Source organism: Antedon bifida, chromosome 9, assembly GCF_963402885.1.
Source record: "Antedon bifida chromosome 9, ecAntBifi1.1, whole genome shotgun sequence".
Classification (NCBI taxonomy): Eukaryota; Metazoa; Echinodermata; class Crinoidea; order Comatulida; family Antedonidae; genus Antedon; species Antedon bifida.
In genome coordinates this window covers 9,463,042-9,490,140 of record NC_136234.1, presented here as the reverse complement: position 1 = coordinate 9,490,140, position 27,099 = coordinate 9,463,042, and the positions used below count along the sequence as shown (strand labels likewise).

General features: G+C 33.3%; 1 protein-coding gene across 1 annotated transcript in view; it reads left to right on the top strand.

Annotated features, from left to right (window-relative positions):
* LOC144852497 (sprouty-related, EVH1 domain-containing protein 2-like) overlaps positions 1–27,099 on the top strand; it is a 29,736-nt gene extending 2,637 nt beyond the window's left edge. Inside the window, exons 2-5 of the mRNA XM_078710336.1 lie at positions 8,602–8,773; positions 19,562–19,727; positions 25,111–25,178; positions 26,085–27,099. Of these exons, the coding sequence (XP_078566462.1) occupies positions 8,602–8,773; positions 19,562–19,727; positions 25,111–25,178; positions 26,085–26,870 (1,192 nt within the window). The 3' untranslated portion in view covers positions 26,871–27,099. The remainder of the gene's footprint in view (positions 1–8,601; positions 8,774–19,561; positions 19,728–25,110; positions 25,179–26,084) is intronic.

The window sequence follows — 27,099 nt, the reverse complement described above, 5'->3', positions numbered from 1 at the left end:
ATAAACACATTTTATGAACATATTTTTATTTTAAAAATTAATGGTGGCACATATATATTTGCATAGTACCACATTATGGGAAATTGTGTCCAAATCACAAAAAAAACAAGATAGAAAGTACTTATGTATGTTGTTTACCCTCTCCCCGGACTGCGCAACTTTCAGGGAGAAATACCCCCCACCTCAGCCAGGCTGTGTGATGACGTCATCAAGCACTTCGCGGCCTAGAATTGCTTACTCACCTAGAATCAGGTGATTTAAAACCTTTTGCGCTCCAATATAGGTGATATTTATGTAAAAAATATAACCAAAATTGTACACTGTTAGAATATAAATACTGTATCTGTATATAAGCAAAATCCCAAAATATTATTCGATTTTTTTCTGATTTTACTAACATTTCGAGTCCAAAATATTCACAGAGAATTTTAAATTTTTAATCAGAATTTTCCGGAGAAGATCGTACAGTCATTCGTTTTTTCTGAATACCCAATCAGAGTTCGTAAATTCATGTGTGCGCTGAATTCTGTGACTCAGCCCTGGGGCTAGCTGTCTAAATCATAGTATTTGAGGGCCTGTCATGACAAATATGGTCCGGGGCCAAAATCTGTGTAGTATACTACACGATTCACTAACTTTTATGTTGGTTCAATTGGGTTTGCTATGTTTTTTCTAGGTTTGCAGGGTTTAGCAATTTTTTAAACCAAAAAATGATCTTTTACCCAAAAAAAAAATTAGTTACCAAAAATAATTAGGCAAATTCATGTGAATGGCGATATATTGAGAAAGTTACAAAATGTTATGTTTGCAGGGTTTAGAGATACGCACACACAAAAATTACAGAAAAAGAAGAAAAAAAGAGGAAGATATTGATCTTTAAGAATCACAAGGGTTATCCGCAACTTTGTTCTAATAATCGGGGATCGTAAATGTTTCAATGAATACACAATTAAAAGTTTATCGTAACTATTTTATGTTCATTTTTTCCATATTAAGCCTGATCGACTGTAAACAACATTGTTGGGATTTTCGCGTGACCTTTATTTTCATGAACGCGAAAATAAAGGGCATGTGAACCGGGCTTTACAGTATTAAAAATAGTGTTTTTTAAAGAAATTTGGTTTGTCTTTAATGATGACTGTACTTTGGCTTTTTGACCAGGTTTCAGCTATTAAAAACAATTATTGTAGAAGGAGGTAGGTAAATGCGAAGCATCCTCGTATTATTGTGTGCTGGTATTTCTCAACATGGACATAGACAATGTATACCACGATCTGAAAACACTCCTATTTGGAGCCAATTGTTGAAGCTAAATTCGTTTTAAATTTGTCAATAACTAGAGTTATCTAACTCAACTTAATTACTGATTTTCCAATTTTTGCCCTTACATAAATTTATATAGATACACCATTGAAAACAGAACATGTACATGACTCCATATACATGTAGCTATTTATTCAAACAAAGGAAGTGACTACACACAGATTCAAATCTGACTAATTGAATCCTTCCAATTCATGAATACACAAAACACCACAGTATGCATTTACTTACAATACTGCGTCATATACAGTACACTAATACTATACTGTATGATAAATTATCTACGTGTCATTCATAATGATCATAAAAAATTCATTGTGATCACCTTTAGAAACATTAATTTTGACACCGCGAAACAGTTTTTGAGTGGTTTGAGAATTTAATTTCGATGTGACATGTGCGTTATACATAAAGGAGAAACCTTGAGCTGTGCTGAATTTTGTCTTGATTAGTGCAATTTTGACCCTCCAAAAAAAAAATTACAATGCAATTTCCTGGGTACTTAAGTCTGGATAGAGGTCCATACTGTACCTGTATTTCGAAACCATTTTTACCTATGCTCCAAACAACTTCATGCCCCTGGGCCTCAGCTCACACAGGGGTGCTGTCGTCAGACTGCAGCACCCCTCTCCTCATACTGAGTTTTAAAAAAATTCGCATTTATTTAGTTGTTTGAATATGACTTTTGTTTTAATATAATAGAAACTGAAGTTTTAAAATTGCGTTGCCGACGTAATCGCCGACATAAGCCTAGCTAGGCCTGATGATAAATCTATGCGTCGATCGTAGGGTGGTTCGTAGGGTTAGTAAACACCATTCTCCTCGCCTTTAGAAGCATGGACAATGCAAACAAACAATGTATTGTTCGCTATTTAAAATCCTATCTAAAGCTAGAAGACGTTAAGTTTTGTAGCCTCTCTACGCATCGGTTATCCTAATTTAGCCGGCCATCTGCCGACGAGACGACATCGGGCCTGTGGGCCTTCAGCTCACGCATAGAGAGTTTTGGCGGCCTACATTATAAATGATTTAATCCTACCTTGGGTTAGCGAATTATAAAAAACGACACCTAGGCTAGGACACCAACAAAATATGCAAAATAAATGGGTGTCTAGAAAACTCAGATCTAGAAAACTCAGATCTCAGATATATCTGAGTTTTCTGGATCTAGAAAACTTGGATATCTGACTTTTCTAGATCTAGAAAACTCAAATATCAAGATCTGAGTTTTCTAGTTCCAAAATGGAACTAGAAAACCAAGATCATCAAATGGATCGTTTCATTATTAATAGAGGGTAGCTTGTTTGAAATACTACAGGACTATTATACGTTTTCTTACTAATAATAATAATTATTGTAACTTGTAGTAGCAGCCTACGACTTCAATCATAAAGAAATACAGTATACACCTTTTAAAATGTAGGCTTAGCATTTAGGCCTAGCCTAGCTAAGCAAACTCAATTCAAGGCTCAATGTGTGGGCGCTATCGCGATGTATCGCGAAGAGTAGGCCTGGCCCTACTAGGCTAGAAGTGGTCAACTCATACCCAAAATAACTCGTACCTATTCCCAACTTGGCTAACTCGTACCTCAACCAACTGTTATCCACACCAACTCGTACATACCTAATTTTTATGCCTACATTTTTAACGATAATGTGCACTGTATTTTTTTTATGATTTAAGCCGTAGGCCGCTTCTACATGTTACAATATTAGTACACAGTATCAGTTTTAATAATACTCTAGTATTTCAAATGGCCTACCTTCTGATTACTAAAGGAATGATCCAAATGACCTACCAACCAATCATTTGATGATCTGAGTTTTCTAGATCTAGAAAAGTCAGATATCTGAGTTTTCTAGATCTAGAAAACTCAGATGCTGAGATCTGAGTTTTCTAGATCTGAGTTTTCTAGACACCCAAAATAAATATATATTCTATGTTAAGATTTAAGATAGGCCTTTTAAATAATTATTACATGTTTAAAGAAAATCCAGGTACACGATCTTAATTAGCCACCCCTCGTACCAAGTTTTAAAAAAAATGTGAGAGGTTGCGGTAAACAGAGAGTATCGTGTTTTATGCCATGTGACCAAAAAAAACTAGGTCTGTATTAATTACAGTCTTCTGTCGGCTGTCTTTTTGAGCGACCGACTGAACGTTCTGATATTATATTTAGAATGAATTGTTCACGATCTTTTTTGTTGGGATCGTTTCTGGATCGACTGGGCGTTCCCTATATTATTTTTATTAGTTGGCCTAGTTCATTGTGTTGGATCGTGTCTCTCTACGTTCGTCTACATCGTGGGAAATTTATATTCGCCGTTGAGTAGGTAAACACGCACGAAGAAACGATTACGATTAAAAATATTATATATTTCTTATTAATTTACAACTTGGTCCTCCGCCAGTCAAATTTTACTGTAGCTGAAACTAAAAACATGAAAATGCTGACGTGATGACCTGCGTCAACAGCTTTAAATTACGGCATATGAACACGTTGAATTAGACTATTTGTGCACGTTTTAGTTGAAAAAGTTACAAAATATTGTAAAAAACGTGCCTATTTTTAATCTATTGTAGCTCCTCTGGATCAACAGTGACGCCCAATTTTTAAAACTTATTTTGCAAGTGGATAAAGTTGTACTGTAGATATGAATTAATGTAAAACGTTTTTCTCTCAGATGTTATGATTCATCATATGGCCACCCGAACATAAAATATAGGTTTTTGTCTCTTTCGTCATAGTTTAGCATATTTAATAGAGCGCATCTCGCTTAATATTCATATCATATTTTCCGCTGTTTTTTCCATATTTTCTTGGTTAATGGTTAAGATTAACATGCTTTTTTTCGGTTTAACTGTAAATTTCGGTACCTCATTCACAGCATTCACTAACACAGTTGACTGATTATTATGGTATATATCTTAATTGTATTTCAGAAGTATTCGATGTATTCATTCACAATTATGGAATGGAATCATTAAGCAAGGACTAGGAAGGTAGATCTTGGGCTAAATTAAAGTTGACCCCATTCTGTCCATTTTTGTTTGCATGATGTATGTATACTGTAGATTAGTCTAGGCACACTTTCTTTACTCACCATTTAATTTGTATTACTGTACAGTTTTCTTAATTTGTTTTAGTTTGTATTGGTTTGGTGTAAGTATGTGTATATTATTAAATTTATTATTATTGTGTAGTCATCTCAAAATTATACAGTAAACAATTATTCAAGTGAAACCTGGGTGGATGCGAGATAGACTCCACAACCTCAGCTCTACCATGCTTGCGGATGAGGTACAGTAACAACAGATTTAGAGTATATGAACCTCTAGTTGCCCTCAAATTGCACTCTTAATATCACTTAAATCTCAGTACAGGTACCAATGATCCACTGGCCAATTAAGTTAAAATTGCAGTGTCTAAGGCCTGTTTTTCACTAGGCGAATATACTGTATTCACTATTCACGCAAATCAAACATTCCAAAGTTCTCATTTATTGCACATTTTGTCAATAAAAATTAGTCAACACTTTTCGATTCTCACAAATAAATTTGGCCTACAGAGTAGCTATAATTACTGAATGTTCCCATGCATAATCCTTTGTGTGGTTCATTCATTGGTTTTTTATTGCATAGTACTGTATGTATGTAGAGGCCTTGTCTTGCTATGCCTCTGATATAAAAAACATAAACACCTTTGTTACCAGCTACTAGTTATTGTTAATAGCATTGTTACCAGAACAATGCTAGTATTTTAACTCACCTTGGAACTTCTGCCCCTATGGTTACACCCAATGTAGCCTAGCGATTGATATTAAATATAAATGCTTATCGTTTTTATTTCGTAGTCGTACAGGCATTTCTTTTACCAATTTAGTTTTAGCATTTAAATTAATTTATTCCTTCCATGTTAAAATATTACAATATAATATGATAATATTGCGTAAAAAGTAAATTTTTAAATATTGCCCTACAGTACAGTATACGAACGACAATCGACCAACTCTGCTAATCGAAATACTGTACATTCATTGAATATATATCCAATAACCCATGATCCACTGCGTACAGTTAGTACATTGACTGGAGCAGAATAAAAGCATGTGGAATTTGGCGGTCGACGGGATTATGACATGATTAAAAACTAAATCAATCAATCTAATCAAAAATGTTGATACCTTGTCTGCAGTATCCAGTTGGCTGAAAAGTGATTTAGGTATAGTACAGAAAGAAAATACTGCAACTTTTCCTACTTTGTGAAGTACTGTAACAAGATGTGAAAATTAATGTGTTAATTTTGACCGTTGGAGGACCAAGTTGTAAATTACCTAAAAATATATAATATTTTTTAATCGTAATCATTTCCTTCATGCATGGTTACCTACTCTAACACTGACAGCAAATATAAGTATAAATTTCCCACGATACATACAACTTGGCCAACTAAAAATAATATACCGAACGTCCAGTCCATCTAAAAGTCTTCTAGCCTTAGATAAGATTTTAATTAGTATACAATACATTGTTTGTTTGCAATGTCCATGCTTCTAAAGTCGATTATTAACTCTACAAACCACCCTACGATTGACGAGTACATTAGGTAATTATAACAATGCATCGTAGGTTATTTCGATCTACCTACGCTTAGGCTACAAAAGGTTAAAGGTTTATTTTTGTACTGTAGGTGACTGTATAATATTTTTATTGCATTAGAAGCAACATTTTGACATTTTTCATATGGTAGTCTGTTGTTTTCGCTACTGCATTGTTATGTTACGATGTCAATGGCGTAGAGTGTGTTTTTGATTGCTTGATTTTTGGCGTAGGCTAAATATATTGGGCGTAACTGCTGTATTTGTCAATCATTCTTAGCTGGTAGCAATGGTGTTTATAACACGTGGGGAAAGTAATTTTTAGCTATACAGTATTTACCGGCTTTAGTGTTAACTGGATTTGAAGCATTGATTTTACTAATCAAATTAGGGAATATGGACACTATCTTTCTTTGAGGCTCTGCAGTAGCAGTGATTCAATGGCAAGCAATGTCAGGGTATTGCTAAACCCTGCAAACCTAAAAAAAACATAGCGTTGTAGCAAACCTTATTTATCTGACATAAAAGTTATTGAATCATGTAGTGTATGGTGTTTCAAAATATTTTTCATCTTTCATTAAAAATAATTGATAAAGCCTGCAAACCTAAAAAAAAAAGCATTGCAAACCCCATTGAACCAACATAACAATGATTGAATCATGTAGTCTACAACTAACTACTTGGTATGTCAATTTAAAAAATATAAATTGTTGTTGTTTTGAGTGTAAAATAAAATTGATGTTTTACCCCCAAAATAATTAGTTAACAATTTTTTAAAACTGATATTGATTTGTACACTACACGATTCAATCACTTTTGTGTTAGTTCAATGGGGTTTTCTATGTTTTTTTGGAGGTTTATCAATTATTTTTACCAAAAAATTATGTTTTACCTGAAATAAAGTATATTAACATTTTTTGGATGTTTGCATGGTTTAGCAATATCCCAATGTCATGCAAAATTGTAGCAGTCTGGGGTTTACTGTACCTTTATGTAATGCACAGCATCATTCATGTTATTGTTAATACTAGTTTACAATTTGTTACAGTACTACTATTAGTTTTATTGTTGTTCATTAAAAATAATTGAATGATTTATAATACAGTTGCTCTCTTTGTGAAGTATTACGTTAAAAAAAAAAGGATGGATAAAGGAAGCAATAAAAGTATTTAGGGGCCGTGTCAAAATTATATTACTTCGTGTAACGCAGTAAACACAAAGTTTACCGCGGTTAACGCACTAACGCTCCTAATTGATGTTCATTTATGCATAATCTTGTGGATTTGCGAAAAAGTCGTCGACGTGAGCCTAGGCCTAAGCTAGGCCTAGCCATACAACAGGATCAATGTAAAGAATTTCCGACGTAAACAGTAGATTTTGAATGAAGTATTGTTTATTAAAATGTTTTTGCATGATTTTGTGAGTAAAAAGGGTAAACAAATTTCAATCATGTTCGATGTTATTGCTGCATATTCTACTTAGACTGTAGTGACAGTTTTATTCTTCGAGCATGATCGATGGCCAGGCGAACGCGAGGAGGCCAGAAGCATATATTGAACATTGATCGATACTTACCTTATGAATATTTATTATATACAATATAATGAAACATAACACAAGAAACACTGAAATTAACCTTTTAGATTTAATTTATTGATTGATCTTTACAATGTAAACGTCACAATAATTAAGACGATCCCCAACTCAGCTGGCCATGTGTACGTTTGTAGGGGATCGGCGGAGAGAGCGTGATTGACCCGTAAATTTGTTGTTATTATTAAAAAAAAGAAAGAGGTAGAGTAGTTTGCTTTCCAATTCATTTTATTCATAATCATTGTTATGATTATATTGTGTTTATTTTGGGATCGACTATTCTTTACTGTAGATGAAACTAAAAACATAAAAAATGCCAACCGTGATGAACAGCGTCAATATTTTCATGCCGGCTTTTTTTTTCTTGGTCGACATAATTTTTTTTTAAAAATATTTAGATCAGACATGATTTTACCATATTTTTTTTATAATAAAAGTAAAACTGTATTTAAATTTTTTAAAAACAACTAAAAAAAGACAAAACCATTACTGCACTTTACTATAAGAATAACATTGTATACAGTATGTACATACAGTATAGCCAGAGCCTTGCAGCACGGCGGTGACGGCCACACAAATGGGAATTCCCCTGTTGACTTTACAAACTTTACTACCGCATACTCTACTGTACTACATTATACCGCGTGTTGTCGCTGAAAAAAAAATTCATTGGGAAAAAAAATTCATTGGGGCTCCAAAAATGGGAATTCTCCTGAATTGAAAACAACGGAAACACGCGTAACGTATAATGTTAATATTATTTAATAAACAATTTTATGAATCAAACATGCATTTGTGCCCAATATTGGAAGTTGAAAAAAAAAACCTGTAAAAATTAGAAAAGAAAAAAACAAAATGTTCAAACCGTTAAACCGAATGTACTGTTTTTTTTCTTATTCAGTAAACGAAGCAAACAAATCCATAAAATGCTACGATTACTGTACAGTGGTCATCTTTTAACATAATATGCTCCATGAAGCGTTTTCTCCAGTATGGTGTAGGAACAACACAGTAATGGAAGGAATCTAACTGAATGAAATGTTCCGTGTATCTTTAGAAAATAAGTATGTGTGGTTATTTTTTCAGAGAGTCAATGGTTCGAGTGAAAGCCCAGGTAATGATACCAACTGATGGTATGTGGATACCACTTGAAGGAGGACTTAGCACTGTTGGCATTTATAAACATGTATTTGATGACGTGTCAAAAAAATGTGAATATTGGGTTAGAGCAACGCAAAATACAGATGTATGTGCCCCAGTAAGTATAACCATATTTTTAAAATCAATATTTTAAGTTATTTTTCCCTATACATCATTGTTTTCTATAAATAATTACAATGTATTATGGCAAGTAGATGAATGCTGTGACTAATACAAAATTCTCAAGGTGCAACATTACAACATTTTTTAGGTGTGTTGCATATCTTTATCTTCTATTTATTAGCATTTTTGTGTATTTGATCAAAACGAGGACTTCAAACGGAAACTGTCCTTGCTGGTTTTTAATACAAACATCCTTCCTGGTAAATGAGTCTAACTTCCTATTGAGTCTATGTGGGGACAATACTAGAAATCATACACTACAGTAGAAAGAAGTCTGAAAAATCAGAATTAACTAAAACTAAATGAAAAAAAAGTAGTTCAAACATTTTTATATTACTTTGTGCATAACATTAACAAATAAATTAATAAAATTTGTACTGTACAGACTTTCAGGGATATTGCTAAACCCTGCAAACCTCCAAATAAGTAGCAAATCTCACAAACCAACATAAAAGTGATTGAATAATGTTGTGTAAAACTCACTTGGCATGTCAATTTAAAAAAAAACGAAATTGTTTATTACTAATTAAATTAAATGTTGTCTTACCCCAAAAATAAGTAGTAATTCCTACTAGTCTGTATATATTTGTGTATAATCGGCAAGAAAAACAGTATAGGAGTAATATAAAGGGAAGAGGAATTGAGATCCCTGCTGCCTATTGTTTTGAGTACATTTTCTCCCCAACGTTTAACTGAAAATTAAGAAATATTTATAGAAATTGTGAGTTAATAATGAGGTACAAAAGCCAGAGAGCTGAATTATGTGCCCTAAAACCTCCTTACAGGGAAAATTAATTTCTTTTATATAAATTACCGTTGGCCAACCAATTAATTAATAATGATAAACTACATTGTTTTATTTTACTTTATATGGACCTTGTGCGAAAAAGCCAACAAGACCAAAAAAATAATCCCCATCGAAAATATCCGAGTTGACAGTTAGTTATTTTGTTAACCCCACAATGGACTGTAGCAATACGGAACTAGTCTTCCTGCACACACGAGGCATGTTGGAAAATGTGTTGGTTCTCATGGAATATTTGCTTCAAAACGTCAATTTAAATTAAAAAATTTAAATTAATTATTTCACTTTTTCTTGCACTAATGTAATGTAATTAGTTATATATTATAATGTTATTATTTTGTGGGGACCGAGAATTATAGCGCGAGAAAAAGATTCTGTGTTAACTGTTGTACACTGTTACATCCCACCGGTCCAGGCTAACGATGTTTTGTATCCTTTTTTATTTAGACCTGAGTGTTGGTTTCGAGATATATAGCCTAGCTAGTAGAGTAGTACCAACAGCGAAAACGAACTTACTCGCCGACGTGCCCTTATTAATATAACATCATTATTCTGTTGTATGTGGTAGTAGGCCTAGATGTTTATTTTAGGATGTAAACAAACCAAATCTCAGTCTCATCGGCCTTCCATAATTTGAACTGCATTGCGGGTAATGGATGACATGATTTTAAAAAATTGATTACCAGATAACCGTTTAACGTCTGAGAACATTTTCAGTTGCAATGCCGACAATTCTGTGGTTTGAGATACTTAGGAATAATTGTTTGTTTGGCCACTTCAACAGACCATACCTTTAGAACCTTTTGAATTACAATCATTTAAATTGCAAAATGTTAGGTTCAGTAAGTTCCTTAACTGAGAGAAAAGTATCATTATCCTTAATTTGAATTTTTTCATTGGATACATATTGGCTGATAAAAATGAATGAACCAAAATGAAAAATGATGAAATGAAAATTCTTTTAAAGGCAGCCAATCCAATAAGTGGATGTGTAGGCCTACCACTGATATTTTTAGAGTACTGTACAATTTCAATTTCCTGGTTCCTAGAGATTCATATTCTTAAAACTAAGTAAAGTAGGTAAAAGTAGCATTGCACCCTCCCAAAGAACGTTCTGAGAATGCTATTTCTACGCTCACCTCAGCCCAAACCATGGTGAGACAGAGGTGGGGTTAGGTAGGTTGCAAAATTCACCCTACAGTATGTTTTTAAATACGGAAATCTCTCCTCCCTTTGTAATGGGCTATACCATTAACAAGACTGTGTATTTTCCTGTAAATGTTAATAGCCCATTGCAAAGGAGGGGGTGGGTGGAGATTGGGATTTCTGTAATTAATCACCACTCACACTAAACATACTATATGTTAAATTAGAGGTGTAGTTTTTAGATGTCCAGACGGCAGTGGTAAAATACATTCTGCAATTTGGCGAAGATGACAGTTTTGTGAGTTTTTTTCCCAGTAATCGTTGGTGCATAGAAAAAAAGTTGATTGATTTCAGTGAGCAAAGCGAGCATCACTAGGCTGGGGGCCAGGGGGGGGGGGTTGGGGGCCGCCAAGGGGCCCTGGTGGGGGTCGAATCCCCTGGAAGCAACATGTAATTTGAGGCCATTTTAATCAGATTTAGGGTAGCCAACTGTTTCCATATTTTATGGTACATAAATAAAATACTATGTGGGTAAACTTCGACTGGAAAGTAACTACAGTACACATTCTGGTCCCTGGATAGAACATGATTTCACGCGTAAACCGCAATGAGCTGGACCCAATGTTAAATGTTCCGTACAAAGGGACACCGGCAGACAAGTGCGTACCTATTGTGTAGTTAAAGTGTAATAGCCCTCGACGTACTCATGGTCAAAACGGAACCTCATGATTTTCTAGGTGCTGATGTGGATGCGAATGATTTTTACTGAACAAAAAGTACCCCGTAGCTCCCCCGCTGGCGCCACCATCATCATCTTTAATGATAATATTACTGTATCATTCAAAGACTTTAAAATGAAAATGTATGTAATTGAGTGTTATTTTCACTGAATTCTAATGGGAAAGTAATCAATATATTAAGCATACTTCTGTAGATAGCTGATTGAGATTATCAAAATACTTTATTAAATTATTTTCTGAAGTGCTTGAGTCTGTGACTGAAACAGCCTGAAAAAGAATGGTGACTAAAAGATTTTTACCACAAAGAACAAAGATCTTCTGTTTAGTGAGGTCAGACCACAATCTCTTATGTTTGATCTTTTTGTATGCAAGCAAATGCCTGTGCTTTAAGCATAAACTTTGTACTATTTCTATTTACTTTCTCCTTACTATAAATTAATCACTGCCCTTATACCCAATACCCACTATATAACTAACATAACAATCTGAAATTGACTGTGGGCCTGTTTCTGCTGCATAAAAAAGAACTGGTTAAAACGTTGTGAATAGATTAACTCCATTTTCTTTTTTGTGGTAACCGGTTAAAAGTAGGTATCCCAATGAAAGCGCACAGAGGGGTATCACTTTTGAAATATTAACAAAATTCGAATAAGTAGTATGACTTTGATGGTAAATAAATCGTATTCACTCTTAATTAATACTTACAAAATTTATATTGGTTGAAAGTACTTGTTTTAATCTATTGTATAAGTGTGTTTACAATTAAAATTAATGAAGTAGTTGCCGAGATAATGCGATTTTAAAACGGTTCTAAAATCCTGTCGAGCCGATTTCCGCGCGTTGAAAACCTTATCGGAAAATCCCCATCAGTTTTCAAAACCAGTTTACCATTGAAGCTAGCGGATTAATTTTTGTTGTATGTTATCAGGCTTTAAATGAGCTTTAATTTGATATGAAAATCGTCTTTTATAAATAGGTTTTTAGTAACGAAAAGTCAATTTTTGTGACAAAAATCCAATTTTGAATCACCGTTTATGGAAAAATATTATGGATTTTAGTATTAAATTATAGCTAAATCTACATGGAAATCGATAAAACATAGATTACAAACGTATTGTGCATGGTAATTGTGCGAACTACATTTTAAAATGGTGCATGAGGCGTAAATCCCGTTCAGAATTTTAAAGATTCAACCATTATAATCCGGTGGATATTGTAGTGAGTAAAATATTGTACTGTGAAATACGCGCTAGTTTGTTGTGACGTTTTCCGTTTAATACATTATTGCACCCTATCAGCGAATGGTACGTTCCATATTTTGAACATGTTGTTTAGTTTTCCTCGCTCGAGTTCGGCCAGCTCGACGCGAGATGTGTGACAGCAGCGATGTCGGAGATTGACATGTCCTTTTCCGCCGTGGAATATCTGGTTTACGCATTAATTTAACAACTTGTGCGGAAGATTTATTATGCAAGTATACAATGCAAATGCATTAGGTTTAAATGTACCGAAGAAATTTATTAAGCTAATTTACCAACGTTACATTTGACTCTGTATATGGCGGCCGAAAGTCATTAACTGTGACCGAAATACTTTTACGGGAGCGACTGCTGATCGCGAGTAAGCTGTTACTTGGCCTAAACTTTAGCTCCGTATTTCAATTTAATAACGTACTTACGGTTAGAAATACGAAAAGAAAACCATTTTTATAATGTTATATATACTATTCAGGTAAACAATTAATTGTTTTAATTAACATTGATTATTTTAAATGAGTTTATTTTGACCCATTGTGTGTTTGCCTAAGAGAGCATCTTAGCCTGGCTTGGATTTGGTGTCATAATCATACAGGCCTAAAATCTTGTTTTACGTATTCAAAAATTATATATAATTTAGTATTTATGATTGAAATTATGAATATAAAGTATATTAAAATAATATAATAATCATACTTACCTAAAATTAGTGTGAAAGAAAGAAAACAGTACACACAGTTTTTAACATACTTTTTCATTTTTTTTTATAATTTTAAATTTCACCATAAAAAAAATATTTTTTTTTCATATTACAGTTTACACATCTCAAATATATTTATTAATGAAATACAGTATACACTACATTCTAACAAGTACAAAAAAAATTAAATGAATTAGTACAGTAGTTCAAAAGTTACAGATCATTGAAAAATTGCATTTTTTTCATTTTTTTGGGAATTCCAGCAAAAATAGGCGCAAAATGCTTTCGGACCAACTTTGCGGACCAATAAATTTAAAAATAGGTTTCCTTGAGGCTCCAAAAAAAATAGAGTTGTATAACTCTGTGATATCTACAGGTTTAAAAAAAATCAAAACTTTTAACTGATTATTGTAAAAGTTATAACCTTTTAAAAATGCTTCCAATTTTAACTGCAAAAAACACCATTTTTAGGCAAAAAATCGAGTATTTTTTTACCACTTTAAATAACCATAACTTCAGAACGGGTAATCGAATTTCAATCATTTAAATTGCAAAATGCTAATTACATTAAGTTCTTTATGGTTAACTGAAAGAAAAAGTAAAAAAATGAATCTAAATTTTTTCATTGGGATACCTATTAAAAGGCAACGCAAAATAACTGGTTAAAAACACCCATTCAATTCGGTGTTAGAACGCCATTTAACCGGTTATCGCTGAGCAATTTTAGCTGCAACACGAAATAATTTTACTACAGTAACGTTTGAATTAACCACCAGGACCAATTGCATTTTGGGTAATTCTAATGATTTTTGTCAATGACCACCCACTGATTTAAACGGTTATTTTGGAGCAAAAATTGAGTCAAAATATAATAATTACATTTTTTAAATAATCAGTTTATTTGGTTCTCTACAGCAGACACAATTTACACTTTAAAAAGGTGACAAAAACATACCAGCAACCATATTCTGTAACCAAATTTTAGTCCTACAATAGTTCGAGCTATAACTTGAAGTTGTAGTTAAAACCACAACTTCAAGTTTGATTAATAAAAGAAGTAATCATTTAAGTTTGCAGGAATTATGAAGTCATTTTAGTTGAGTTTCACATCTAATAATATAAAGACAACAGTATAATTTAGCCAATGACAGGACAGTATTTAGGAGGGCAGACAAGATTGTTTGCTTTAATATTGCCTTCCAATCCATTTTATTTAACAGAACTTTTTACGTAAAGTATATACAGATATTGACTGCTTAGAGGTTAAATATAAGATTAGACATCTTCGAGGAAATGATATATATTTCCCGAGAACATAATATCATTCCCGAATGGATGTCAAATCTTATATTTTACCGATATAAAAGGCGATGTCTGTGAATATTACATAGCCAACAACAAGTTCAATGTAACTGCTGGGTCGGGTGTAGCTAGGCCTCCTTTCTTTATGTAATAAGCCTGCCTAGGCATTGCATTCACCTTACCCTGCAAAGAATAATATACAGATAATTACTAATTAATGATTCCTTGGCAATAAAATATTCACTTAGGCCTAGGCCGTTTAAATTAACTGAAGAATTTCCATCAATAAGCCTACATTAATAATAATAATATTATTATCAGGTAGGCCGAATAAATAATAATTCTTCTTCTTCGAGGAGCCGATCACCGGATGTTCAGCTCGTCGCGCGTACCAAGTTACTACGGTGAATATTAACCAATCACTGACGGTCTTTCATCACATCTAGGGAGGACTAATAACAAATGAGGGCGCTATGTATGCATAGTTTAAATAGTAGTTGATTAATTTCTTCAAGCAAGTTGCGTGGCACATCGGATGAAGCGTTGTCTTGTGATGGAGTGACAATTCATCGCGAGTTGTTTATTTATCGCCAAATGCGAGTTTTGCCACATGAAAATTACACAGTCAATATCATCATACTCGAGAATTTGCTGGATTTTATATGTTTAATGACAGGGACACGATAATTACGCGAAAATTACTCACAATTTACAAGACAATATGAATACAAACAATTTACAAGCAATACATTAAATAAGAAACCAAGGATAGCCCATAAAGTCAAAAGAAAAATCAACTTAATTTCAATGGGGTCCTTTAAAAAACAGCGTAGACAATCACAACAAACAGCATAAACATACAAATCAAACACGCATACAAATAAAATATGGCAGAAGATATACAATTAAAAAAATTTTAAAATATGAGACAATAGTTTGGATGACTTACAAAGGATTTTGATAAAGCCTTGTTTGTTGTATTCAGTTCAGTGACCATACTTTTTGTGAACACAAAGCCAATCAAGTATGATTAAAAAATAAGACCATGGGACCCAGATGAATGTGTTGATTTAATTTGCTTATTGCCTCTCTGCTTCCCATGAATCAATATTGAATTGGCTTACAGGTTCGAAGAAAAATTACTTTACTAACCACCTCAATATGGAATCTTAGAATGATTCTCAGTGTTATAATTCTTTAAGTGATATTGATACTGTGACCTTGTCTTAGATACTGAATTATAGAATTTCCTCACTTTCTGTCACTAAACTGTACACCAAATTAAAATAATTTTAACTTATTCAATTACCTTGCCTAATGTAAACTCATTTACAGTTATTCTGGTAAGCATGAGAATCTATAATATATTAGAACACTAACGCCCGTATTCTTAAACCGAACTTTAGTCGTAGTTCGAAGTTCGACTTAATGAAGTCGAGCTTTTAGTCGAGTTTCACACGTCTGGGTAACAAAGGCTATACATTGACCAATGACAAGAGAGTATTTGAGGAGCAGACGAAATTTTGCGCATTGATATCACTTTCCATTTTCTTACAAATATGTTTACGCATCAGGACATATCAAAATAATTTGAATCGTTAATTATTATAGAACAAGATCAGTATTAATTTAACAGTGAAGTACTTTTGATTAACAACAAACAAAATCTTCAAAATATATTTAGGAACCATGGCGGTACGGTAACTTTCATATTTTCTAGGCCTCCAGCAAAGTATGATCGCGACGAACCACATACTTCATAGCGTGACAAGAAAGCGCTAGGCCCCTTAAACATTCCAGTTTCCGCATCTTCCATTGTCGCTTGGCGTGACGTTGTTCAAGTCGGACTTGCGCGAAGAAAATAATGTCATTTGTATACGGTTGTAAATAAACATGATTTGCATTATTATAACATATACCAATGTATATTTAATTAAGCTAATAATAATATAAAAATAGATATTTCATTCTTCAATATCTGGCTAATATAACAACTCAATGACTGTTACATTTTGTATAAACCTCGTTTAAATACCATTTAGTCTGCGATTTTGCATGCCCCCTCAAGGACTAAAAAAATTGATCAAAATCCGTCTCGATTTAGTTGAATTTCGGTTTATGAATTAATTGTTTTTAAAGTTTTAGCTCAAACTACGAGCTGAAGTCCAGTTTAAGAATACGGGCCAGCCTGACCGTTCTCGATTAAAAAATTGTCCTTCACCAAACTGCTAAATGTATTTCTCCCCCGCTTGATGTCAAAAAAAAGACCTCCAATAAACTGTAATATACTTTAACTAGCACATGTTAGAATCAGTCTCGCTGTGAATCAGTAACATGTTTAGATTAACACGCTATTGTCAATGTAGGGCAAGCGTAGCCATCACAACAAAAAATGTTTGGACTTATTGGGTAGCCATTGTTTGTAAATTTATTGACAACAAGGCCATTACATGGCTGCAGTCACGTGCTCAAGGTATTGTTTATTGACAGACCCACCGACCGACATAGTGAGCTGTAGAGTCGCGTTCAATAATTGAGCCAAACGAACTCAAAATAACAACTACCAGAGACGGATTATGTGACGAATTTAGAATTGAGTTAAAAAAAATGTGGTGTATACTATATTTGCAAGAGAGGTACATGAGTTGATTTTCTAGAGAATGGAAGCTATGTCAAACTCCGCTCTTGAGAAGTCTCTGCATTGCTGAAAACCACTTGCTATTACGAAAACAACCTGAAACTAGATTTGAACTCGTCACGGTGACGAGTTAGGCTATCGCACAACGCATCGTAACATGCACATTCTATTCATCAGGCTCAGTCTACAGTAAGCTGTATCACAATGATTGTACAAACAGCATAGCATCGATCGAAATCGTTTAACAAGCGTCAACAGTTGACGGTATTGTCATTGTAAACGGTTTAAATGACGGGTTATTTTTTTATTTTACACCACTCATGTTTATTTAATTGTTTGAGTATGATGACCTTTTCAAATTAAAAATAAAGTTCATATGTCTGAAGGAGAATGTTTTGAGTAATAATATTATTGAAAATTGGAAGAAAATTGATAACGCGATATGCGCTCTATTGAATGTTACAAACTGTGTCAAAAGAGATAAAAATCAAATTTTAAAAATTCAGATGACCATATGATGACGTCACAGCATACTTACGATCTAAATTTCACATGAATTCATATCTACAACTCATTGCCCTTTATAATAAGTTAAAAAAATAGGGGGTCACCAGCCATCCCGCAGAGCTATAATCGATTCAAAATAGGCATATTTTTTCACAAATTTGCATAAAATTACCAATTTTCAAGCGCACGATATTTAAAGTTTGACGCGCACGTGTGTCATTATTTTGCATTCACAATTCATCAAATATGAAAGAAATATATCATAAAACTATAAAAAACAATAATCAAGCGCAAAAACGGGCTTTCTAAGCTGCGTACGGGCTAAGTGCGCTAAAACGCAAACGCAACTCAAATTTTTTTGAAAAAGGTGAAATGCTTAAAATGTCCTGAAACGTGTAGAAAGTTGATTAGAAATTGATTTTGAGCATTAACTTTCAAAGCGTGCGTACACGCGAAAATATCAATGTTCAAAATTTTGCTGATGATACAGGAAGATGACCCTTCATGTAGCATACGTGTGTCAAGTGGTATTTAAAAATATCTATTGATTTTCAATTTATAGTCAATTTAAGAATTTCAAAAAATCACGCGTAGTAACATTTTCATTAAACCAAAGTCTCTTGCACAACTACATATATACGCGCATCTGCTGGCCAAGTTACAACATAACTGCTACCTGCTATTGTTTTAAATGGAGAAGAAATTAATATGGTAGATGTATTAAAATGTATCATAGATCATAAACTTACACTTTTTACAGTAACTGAAAGATGGATCCATTAGAATACAGATAAATTAGTTGGTAAATCATGTCAAAGAATGTATATTGCGTAAAATGCTCAATATTGATGTATAATGTATCATTGTACAATGCTTTTTTTTATTGTACTTTAATAATTTTATGATTAATGCTTTTAATCTGTATACTACACTTATAGCTTTTAAAGTATGTTAAATATTTAATTGTAAATTTAACACCCTTATGGACATAGTTTAAACAAAATAATATACAGTAAACATTGGTTTTATGGACTAGGACTAGGCCTACTTACGTTGGGGTACTGTATTATATTGTAAAATAAGTTACAAATAAATCAAGGACACAATTATGGCAGAGGTTTGCTGAGCTAGAAGGCCAAAATGTTGTTGGGCTTTTTAGAGGTGTTATGCAGGGAGTTGTAATTAAAATTCCCTGTGTTATGCCTATACTATGGCCTACATGTTATAAACATTCATGGTCTACAGTAGCTGTGACGTATATTAACTTTCCGGTTGTAGAGAGGGGATTTTGTGGACGCAGTTTTTTTATCTGACACAATCTCACAACCCCATCGTCTCGTGAACGGCTAATCGTTTGCGATCAATTAGAAATGTGAACAAGATTTTATTGTGGTTGAAAATCAGGAAAACCAAATTAGGTTTTAAAAAAAATACATTGTTAATTTCAACCTGTGACCCCTCAAAAACAATTTTACACCTATTTTAACCGATTACTTATTACATTCTGGTCTGGAAAAGTTGGATGCTTTATGATGCCGATGAATGATTTATTTTCTGTTATATTAATATTGACTTTGTTGGAGTGATATTTATCTGACTAATATCTGAATCTGAATTTCTTTTTTACAGGTAGTTGACTGTCAAATAAAGAAAGATTTACGCTTATGTAAGCCATCACCTATATTCCATCACTGGCTGTCAGAAAATAAGAAATTTGGGTTAGTGTACAATAACACCTACGATGCAAAAGCATTTGATAGAGGAATCAAAAGAGCAGTCGAGGAACTTACAGATGGTAAGTTTTATTGAAAATTTTATATTTTACACAGTCATTAGTTGTATTTAATACAAATATGCCAGATAACAAACAAAAAATGGAAAATAATGAGATTTGGGCATGCCCAGTCCGCATTTCCAAATACCCATTTTTTCAGCTGTAGTACTGTGATCTTCCGTGTGACACAGTTTCCTAATGCTTCCATCCTCTTGAATATAACTGCCTAAAGGCGTGGTGCGAAAATGCAGTACAATTGTCCATGATGACATTTTATATCATTAAAAACTCTAGCTATTTTGATGAATTGATTAAAACCAGTTTATAGGAGATACACATTTGAATTTTCGCACGTACAACGTAAGCATAAGTGTGTACTATGTCATATAGGCTAACTCATAATAAAACTTCATATTCCTAGTCACAGGGCTTGATTTAGTACTAATCTATACTGTTCTGGGCTCTCCAAAATCCTATAACTTACCGCCAGGTGGCTATTAATAGGTCGTCATGTAATTCTCACTAAGGTCAAATTTGCTTTCGTAAAACTGGCAAAAGGTTGGAGATTTTTTTTTTTTTTTCGCCAATTGTTCGGTAATATTAAATGTGTAGCATTCAAAATGTGGGATTACAATATTAATAAAACATGACAGCAAAAAAATCCAGGCCCAGTTTTGCGAATAATATAAAAATTCAATCGGCATTTGTGTATTCGCAAAAGTAGAAACGGAACGATCAAAAAATGACCTTGTAAACTTTGGTCTCTTTCACAACTGGTAGGCATAAGCATCCCTGCACAGTCGTATCTTCCCCTGACTTCTGTTTTGTCTGTTCTTCGATGTTTTGTGTATTTCGATTTTTGTTGTCGATGGATATGATATATTTTCATTTAAGTATAATTATATATTTTTGTATAATTCAACCCAAAAGTTGCAATAAATATATTTAATCGTTAATTTAATCGCAAATGGCTAATGTGAGCATAGCATCATAATTATTGATGGCATATGTTACATCTTTTTATAGTCTTTGTGATGAAAAAAAAATTAAACTGTAAATTAAGAAATAATTCAAATAATGTGAAATCCATACAATCGATAAGCATTATGCCTGTTTTATTGATTAAAGTGTTCATACAAACAATACCAAATACACCAGTCAAAAGAATGTGTTTTTATTTAATTAATACTAGTTTGAAAATAAAAATACATTCAGTGAACTGTTTTATCTTCGCCCTTATTGTTTAAAATACAGGATTCATACTATACTGTATAATTTGGCATAAATATGTTCTATTTTTTATTTGTGAACCAAAAACTCTGGCTGCATGTTTTTGGAGACCTTGATGAATATTATAGCAATGCTAGCCTATTGATCCAATCAACTGAATTTCAATGGATCTGTATAGGTTATTGTAAATGCCGGATGTTAGTATTCCACTCTGAGAAAACCTTATTTGTCTATCTCTTCTCATGCAGATCAAGTTGTTTAGGCTTCATTAATTCAACATAGTAAAACACGGACAATGCTTCAATTCCACTAGTTAGTCTACCATATCTGCATTAAGACATCTGTTGATTTAGCAATGCCTATTATAAGAGAATGCCTACTAAACATTGGTTGGTAAAACACAAACGATTCATAGTTTCATACACATTTACATTTTGCGGCTGAAATGAAACAGGTCTATAAGTGTCGACAATGTTCTTTTACTAGCAGCACCCTACAGTATGTAAGGCTATAGAGAGCTGTCACTCTCCAAACTGGTTTATGTAGGCCTACATGAACTGGTAAAACATGTGCTTGCCAAACTTCATGAAAAATAACGGTGGTTGTTAGTGGGTGACTTCACTATAGGCCTACTTTATATTACTGAACAACATATTGGATCATAACATTGTTAAACATTGTTGTTTATTGTTCAGTTAAGAAATGGTTTTTCATTAAAAAATAGGAAGTAGAAATTGTGTTTGGATGTAAGGTAACAGGAAATTCCAACCATACCACTGTCAGATCAATTTGATGAAGAATGCCTGCCTGTTGTGTCAAAGCAGTAATTAAATTGGTCTTCAAAGTTTAGCATGTCTGTAATAGAGGAATGCCCCAGGCTTCCCAACATGCTGTGCTGAAATAATTATTCTATTGCCATCTGTTAGGGGCCCTGTTCTAGGGAACTGTTCAACTACTGTAAAGCCCAAAATTTATTCTTTATTTTGGCGATTGAACAACGATCATGAAAATAAATGGCTCGCAAAATTCGATCGGTCGATTAGGCCTTAGGCTTACTGTAGTATGGAAAAAATGAATACAGTATAAAATAGTTACGATAAACCTCTAATTGTGTATTCTTTGAAACATCTACGATCCCCAAATATTATTTATATCTGGGATAGCACTAACATTTCATTTTGTTTACAGTAGCCATTTGGCGAAAGTCACAATATTTTTTTAAGGCCCTGTTTCTGCTGCCAAGAAAATACCGTATTTTATACGGTATTTTTTTAATACCGTATTTATACCATATTTTTTTGGCAGCAGAAACTGCGCTCATAAAAAAAATACCGTATTTTGTATGGCGTATTTTCCCCACAAAATTTGTGGATAAAATACGGTATTTACAAATTTATACCGTATTTTTTGTACCCTTTTCTGCTGCCAATAAAAAATACCGTATTTTTTTTGACCTACGACATGAGGTCAACATCATGTTTTTATTTTCTGTCGCTGTCAGCTGTTTTACACACGTGTATAGATATATTCAGCGAAAATGTGGAGCAAAGACGTCACAGTATTTACTATATAAATCTGTGTGGGGAAGAAGGGTGTGGGGAAGCTAAATGTCCGGCCAACTAAAAGGTAATAAAAGGGACAATCACATTTATAAAAACATTTCTAAAAAATAAAGCATTATTGCAAAAGACAATAACTCGGGGAGGGAACGAATTACTTGTCCCCATTACGATGTTTTCTGTGCTCTCACAACATCTCTATCACTAGGGCTAGGCTGTTGAAAGTGAGGCGTAAAACTTCCTTTATTGCGACTTTTAATTATCGACCAAATAAATGAATTGCAATTTGGGTAAAAAGGATGAAATTTAACACAGCAGAAACGGAGTACTAAAAAATACCGTATTTTATACCATATTTTTATACCGTATTTTGAGCAGTTGCAGCAGAAACAGGCCCTTAGTCAAATCAGTTTATCTATAGCCAAAATGGGTAAAGTCCAATTTTTTTATTTAGCAAAATAAATCGGTCTTCAGCCAAAATTAAAAATTGTTGAAATATAATGGTAAAAACATTTTAGTCAATTTATCTATGTCAATAGGTCTATAACACTGTTACCTGAACGTTATTGTAAGGCATTTGGGGAGAGAGCGATGCCTAAATCACTGTCCTTGTATGATTAAAATAAAACATTTTGTATTTTTTATATGATCAAAACAATTGGTCTAATTGTTTTTAATCATACAGCATTCATACAGTTATCAATTTAATAAGAAACATTTTAGAGTTTTCTGAAATCCCCTGAACTGAACACCAAAAAAAATCCGAGCGCAACATTTAATTTTGGACACTTTTTGTGTCCTTAAGCAGCTGTAGTTTTATTATTCTATAACTTATTTCATATTCATATTTTATCATTAACATTTTTTAATCTGCCGACTGATTGACATACTTCAAACGTGCACCTCTCATGCACATTGTCACTTTCATATCCCATATCCAGTATTGCGCTTTTATACTTAAAGACCCCTTCCCTACAATTTGTGATGTTTTGTAAAAATAATACATATATATTACTTTAAAAACATTAAACCAGGTCATTCCTTGTCTTAAATATACGTTTTATGGTAAATTATGATAAAAAGTGAGAAACAATGCACTACCTAAGTAACTCGCGGCGAATGACCTAGCGAAGCTAGGCTTAGTTTTGTAGGCCTAGCTGGTAAACATCGGTAACGTACGAACATCGTATACCTATATACCTAGCCTGACGTTGCATAGTTGCTGCATTAATTGTCAATCCGCACGCAATGCATTTTGGGATTTATAGCGGGCCGCTATAATGAATCGAACTTAGAATCGACTTATTTTTCACATTTTTAACCGTTTAAAGTTATCGCAATAGGACCATATAGTATTTTTACATTAAATATAGTTTGTGATCTTAAATTAGATCTAAAAAACGTAGGGAAGGTGTCTTTAATCATCCAATGCAAAATAATATTAAGTACATTAATTATGGGGGTGTTCACTATCTAAAGAGCCTATTAAACATGTGCCTCACCCACTGTGTAGCCAAACATTTATTTATTTACATTCATTCCTAAATTTACAATTGCATATTCTGTCATTTTACTGACGCTATTCAATTGTTGTTTGATGTTCATCGTGGAGGCGAAATACATTCACCAATTTGGTTAAACAAATTACACAAGAAACTCAAATCGCGAAAATAAAAGGTTGCAAAATAGTTGAAAATGTAAAATCACAAAAAGTTAGGGCCGCAAAAATTGTGGGCGTCACGGATAAGGTTTAAAGCGTCACGGACAACCGTAAAGCGTCACGGTAGAGAACCCAAGCATCACAGTACCATGACGCTTCAAATGCCTGGGGAGAACACTGTTATAAACTTTTCGTGGGAGGACTAAGTATAATAAAAGCACACTCTGATAAAAGTACAAATAAGATTTTACGTTTTAACTGTGTGTAATTTTCCTGTGTGAATGTTATTCTAGGGTGCGCATCAAAAAGTCACAACATGCACATGAAAGGGAAGTGCACATTGAACTCTGTCAATCAGTGGGCAGTTTAAAACATTTCAATGATAAAATTTGAATTGGTAATTTTTAGAATTAAGTGTATTCAATAATAAAACTACAGTTATGGACTGTTTTGTTTTGCTTTCAGAGTTGATACTTATTATTAGATTCGAACTCGATTGTACTAAGCATTGATACCAATGGCCATGGAGTTTTACTCACTGTGCTAAACGTGATTTACCACATTTAACTTGCGAAACATGGTCGCTGAGACGTCAAATTACTGTTATTTTTTTGCATTTGTTTAGTTTTTATCCTTAAAATTCAGGAAATTGATATAACCTATTGAGTGGCCCATGAATAAACACAGAAATCACTGTTCCTAATTACGCGAATAATTTAGTAGCATTTATATGCATTATGTGGTTCCGACAAACAAATATGGGCTGAAGTGTCTCCAAGTGGCCGACACGGAAAAGAATGTCTTTCTACAATCTGTGAGGTTTTATTATAATACAACTACAGTATTGTTCAGTATCAATCTTTTAGCAATGACAAAATTAAATTAATTTTTTTTGCTAGGTTTTATGGTATCTATAATATTTTTATATCAATATCTTGTACAATTTGTTTTACAGGTTCTTCAACGGAGTCATCAACAAATCAGGTTACAGATACTGAACTTGGTGATGATGATGTTTTTGTTGTAAGTTTCTATGAATTAAATTCTATTTCACACACAAAATACCGTACTTATAGTATCCAGAGGCATTTTTTCATGTCTCTGGATATAATATATTTAAACAAGTTAATGGCACAATCTCTGCCACAGTCTGCACGTAAGGTGTATTTCTTGATGAAGCAAAGTAAATTAACACGTTTTATTCATATTGTTTGTTTCCTCAATAGCTTTTCAAAACTACCCCACAAAATGTATAACTTGTCTGCTTTCAATCCCAGGTTTCAGTACATCTCTATGTTTGCATTGTATGCTAAATTACAAATTTACCACTTAAAGATGTATTGATTTTGAATATGCTATTTTGTTGTTTTCATAAAGTTAATCACTTCCATAGAATAAAAAATGGAAAAAAATAATGTTTTCACTAATAAAATGACAAAATAAATGGTTAAATTCAACCAAAAACAGCCAATTTGACCATTTTTCTTTGCTTTAAATTACAGTTTTTTCAGGTAAATACATTTTCTTTCGATCCTATTTTTGGTCAAAGTGGATTTACTGTTATGTTACATTAAAATGACATATTCAACAAAAAATTTGTTATTATTTAATGAGTCGTTAAATTGATGTTTAAAGCAGGTCTTCTTAAGAAATTAGACCAAATTTAATTTTCACCTTGAGGATTAGAAAAAAAAGTTAAAAAATTGTACAGTCCTCTGTGATGATGTTTGAAATAAATTTTTACACTCAAGACCAGGTCTTGAAACTATAGAAATTTAAAAAGACCTTGTAGACTTGGGAAAACATTGTGGATCTGCAAACTGAACTAAGGTTGTCAGAAAACCTCTTTATACTATAACTGATGGCACATTCTGTGTATTTATCTTTCAATGTTTATCATTACTAACTTAATTTTTTTTTCCTCTACAGGCAGTTGAACCCTTATTATCACCAAGTCATGTTCATGACTACCAAAATACACCAACCTTGTTCACTTCACGTTCATCTGATAATTATACAAGTACGCTAAAAAGCGTTATTACAAAACCTCCAAGGCGTAGTGACAATAATCAGTATGAATATCTGCATAGAGTTCATTACTTATCGAGACATAGGGTGGAGAAAAATAAATGTTGGGTCAAAAGTCACTCAGAATGGCAGTCGATGCATGAACAACAACCATGTAAAGTGTCTAGTGGACCAAAGGATTCTTATGTACAATTTGTAAAAAATTGTCCCAGTCGACATGACTACAGTTACCCAACGTTAAATACTTCAAAGTTTACTGATAGACACTCTATTTCAACTCAGCCAAAAAGTCTACTACAGGTGCCACCATTACCCAATAAAAACTTTAAAATAGACCCTAAAGTGCGACAAGAACATTGTGTCCATTGCACAAATGTGTTTGATCCAAGTCAGAACAAAAGAGGGCAATGCCAGTATGCGCCTGATAGTGCTTTACATTGTATTGAAAAAGTAACTTGCTATTGCTTGGCAGAGGGTTTGCAATATCATTGTTGTTCAGATGGTGAAAATGACTATGCTGAAGGCTGTTCATGTGATCCCAGGCAAGATGGATGTTGTAGAAAATGGACAGCTCTTTCAGCAATATCCCTGTGCATACCTTGTCTTTTATGCTACCTACCACTGAGAGTTTGCCATAAAGTTGGTGTCAAGTGTGGGATATGTGGAAGCAAACATGTAGCTCATTGACAGTGCCAATGAAATCCAGCATAATATGCAAACAGATATCAATAATGTCGGCCACCTCTGGCATTGGTGTTTTACAGAGGTCCATTTAAATGTCGACTCAATCGCACAAGATACTAAACCAAAAAATAGTATAGGTTGGGACGGTGGTTATGGTGGATAGAAGGGAAGAGGGTTGATTGTGCATCTGTTTGTATCTACAGTACAGTATACTTGATTCTACAGTAACAGA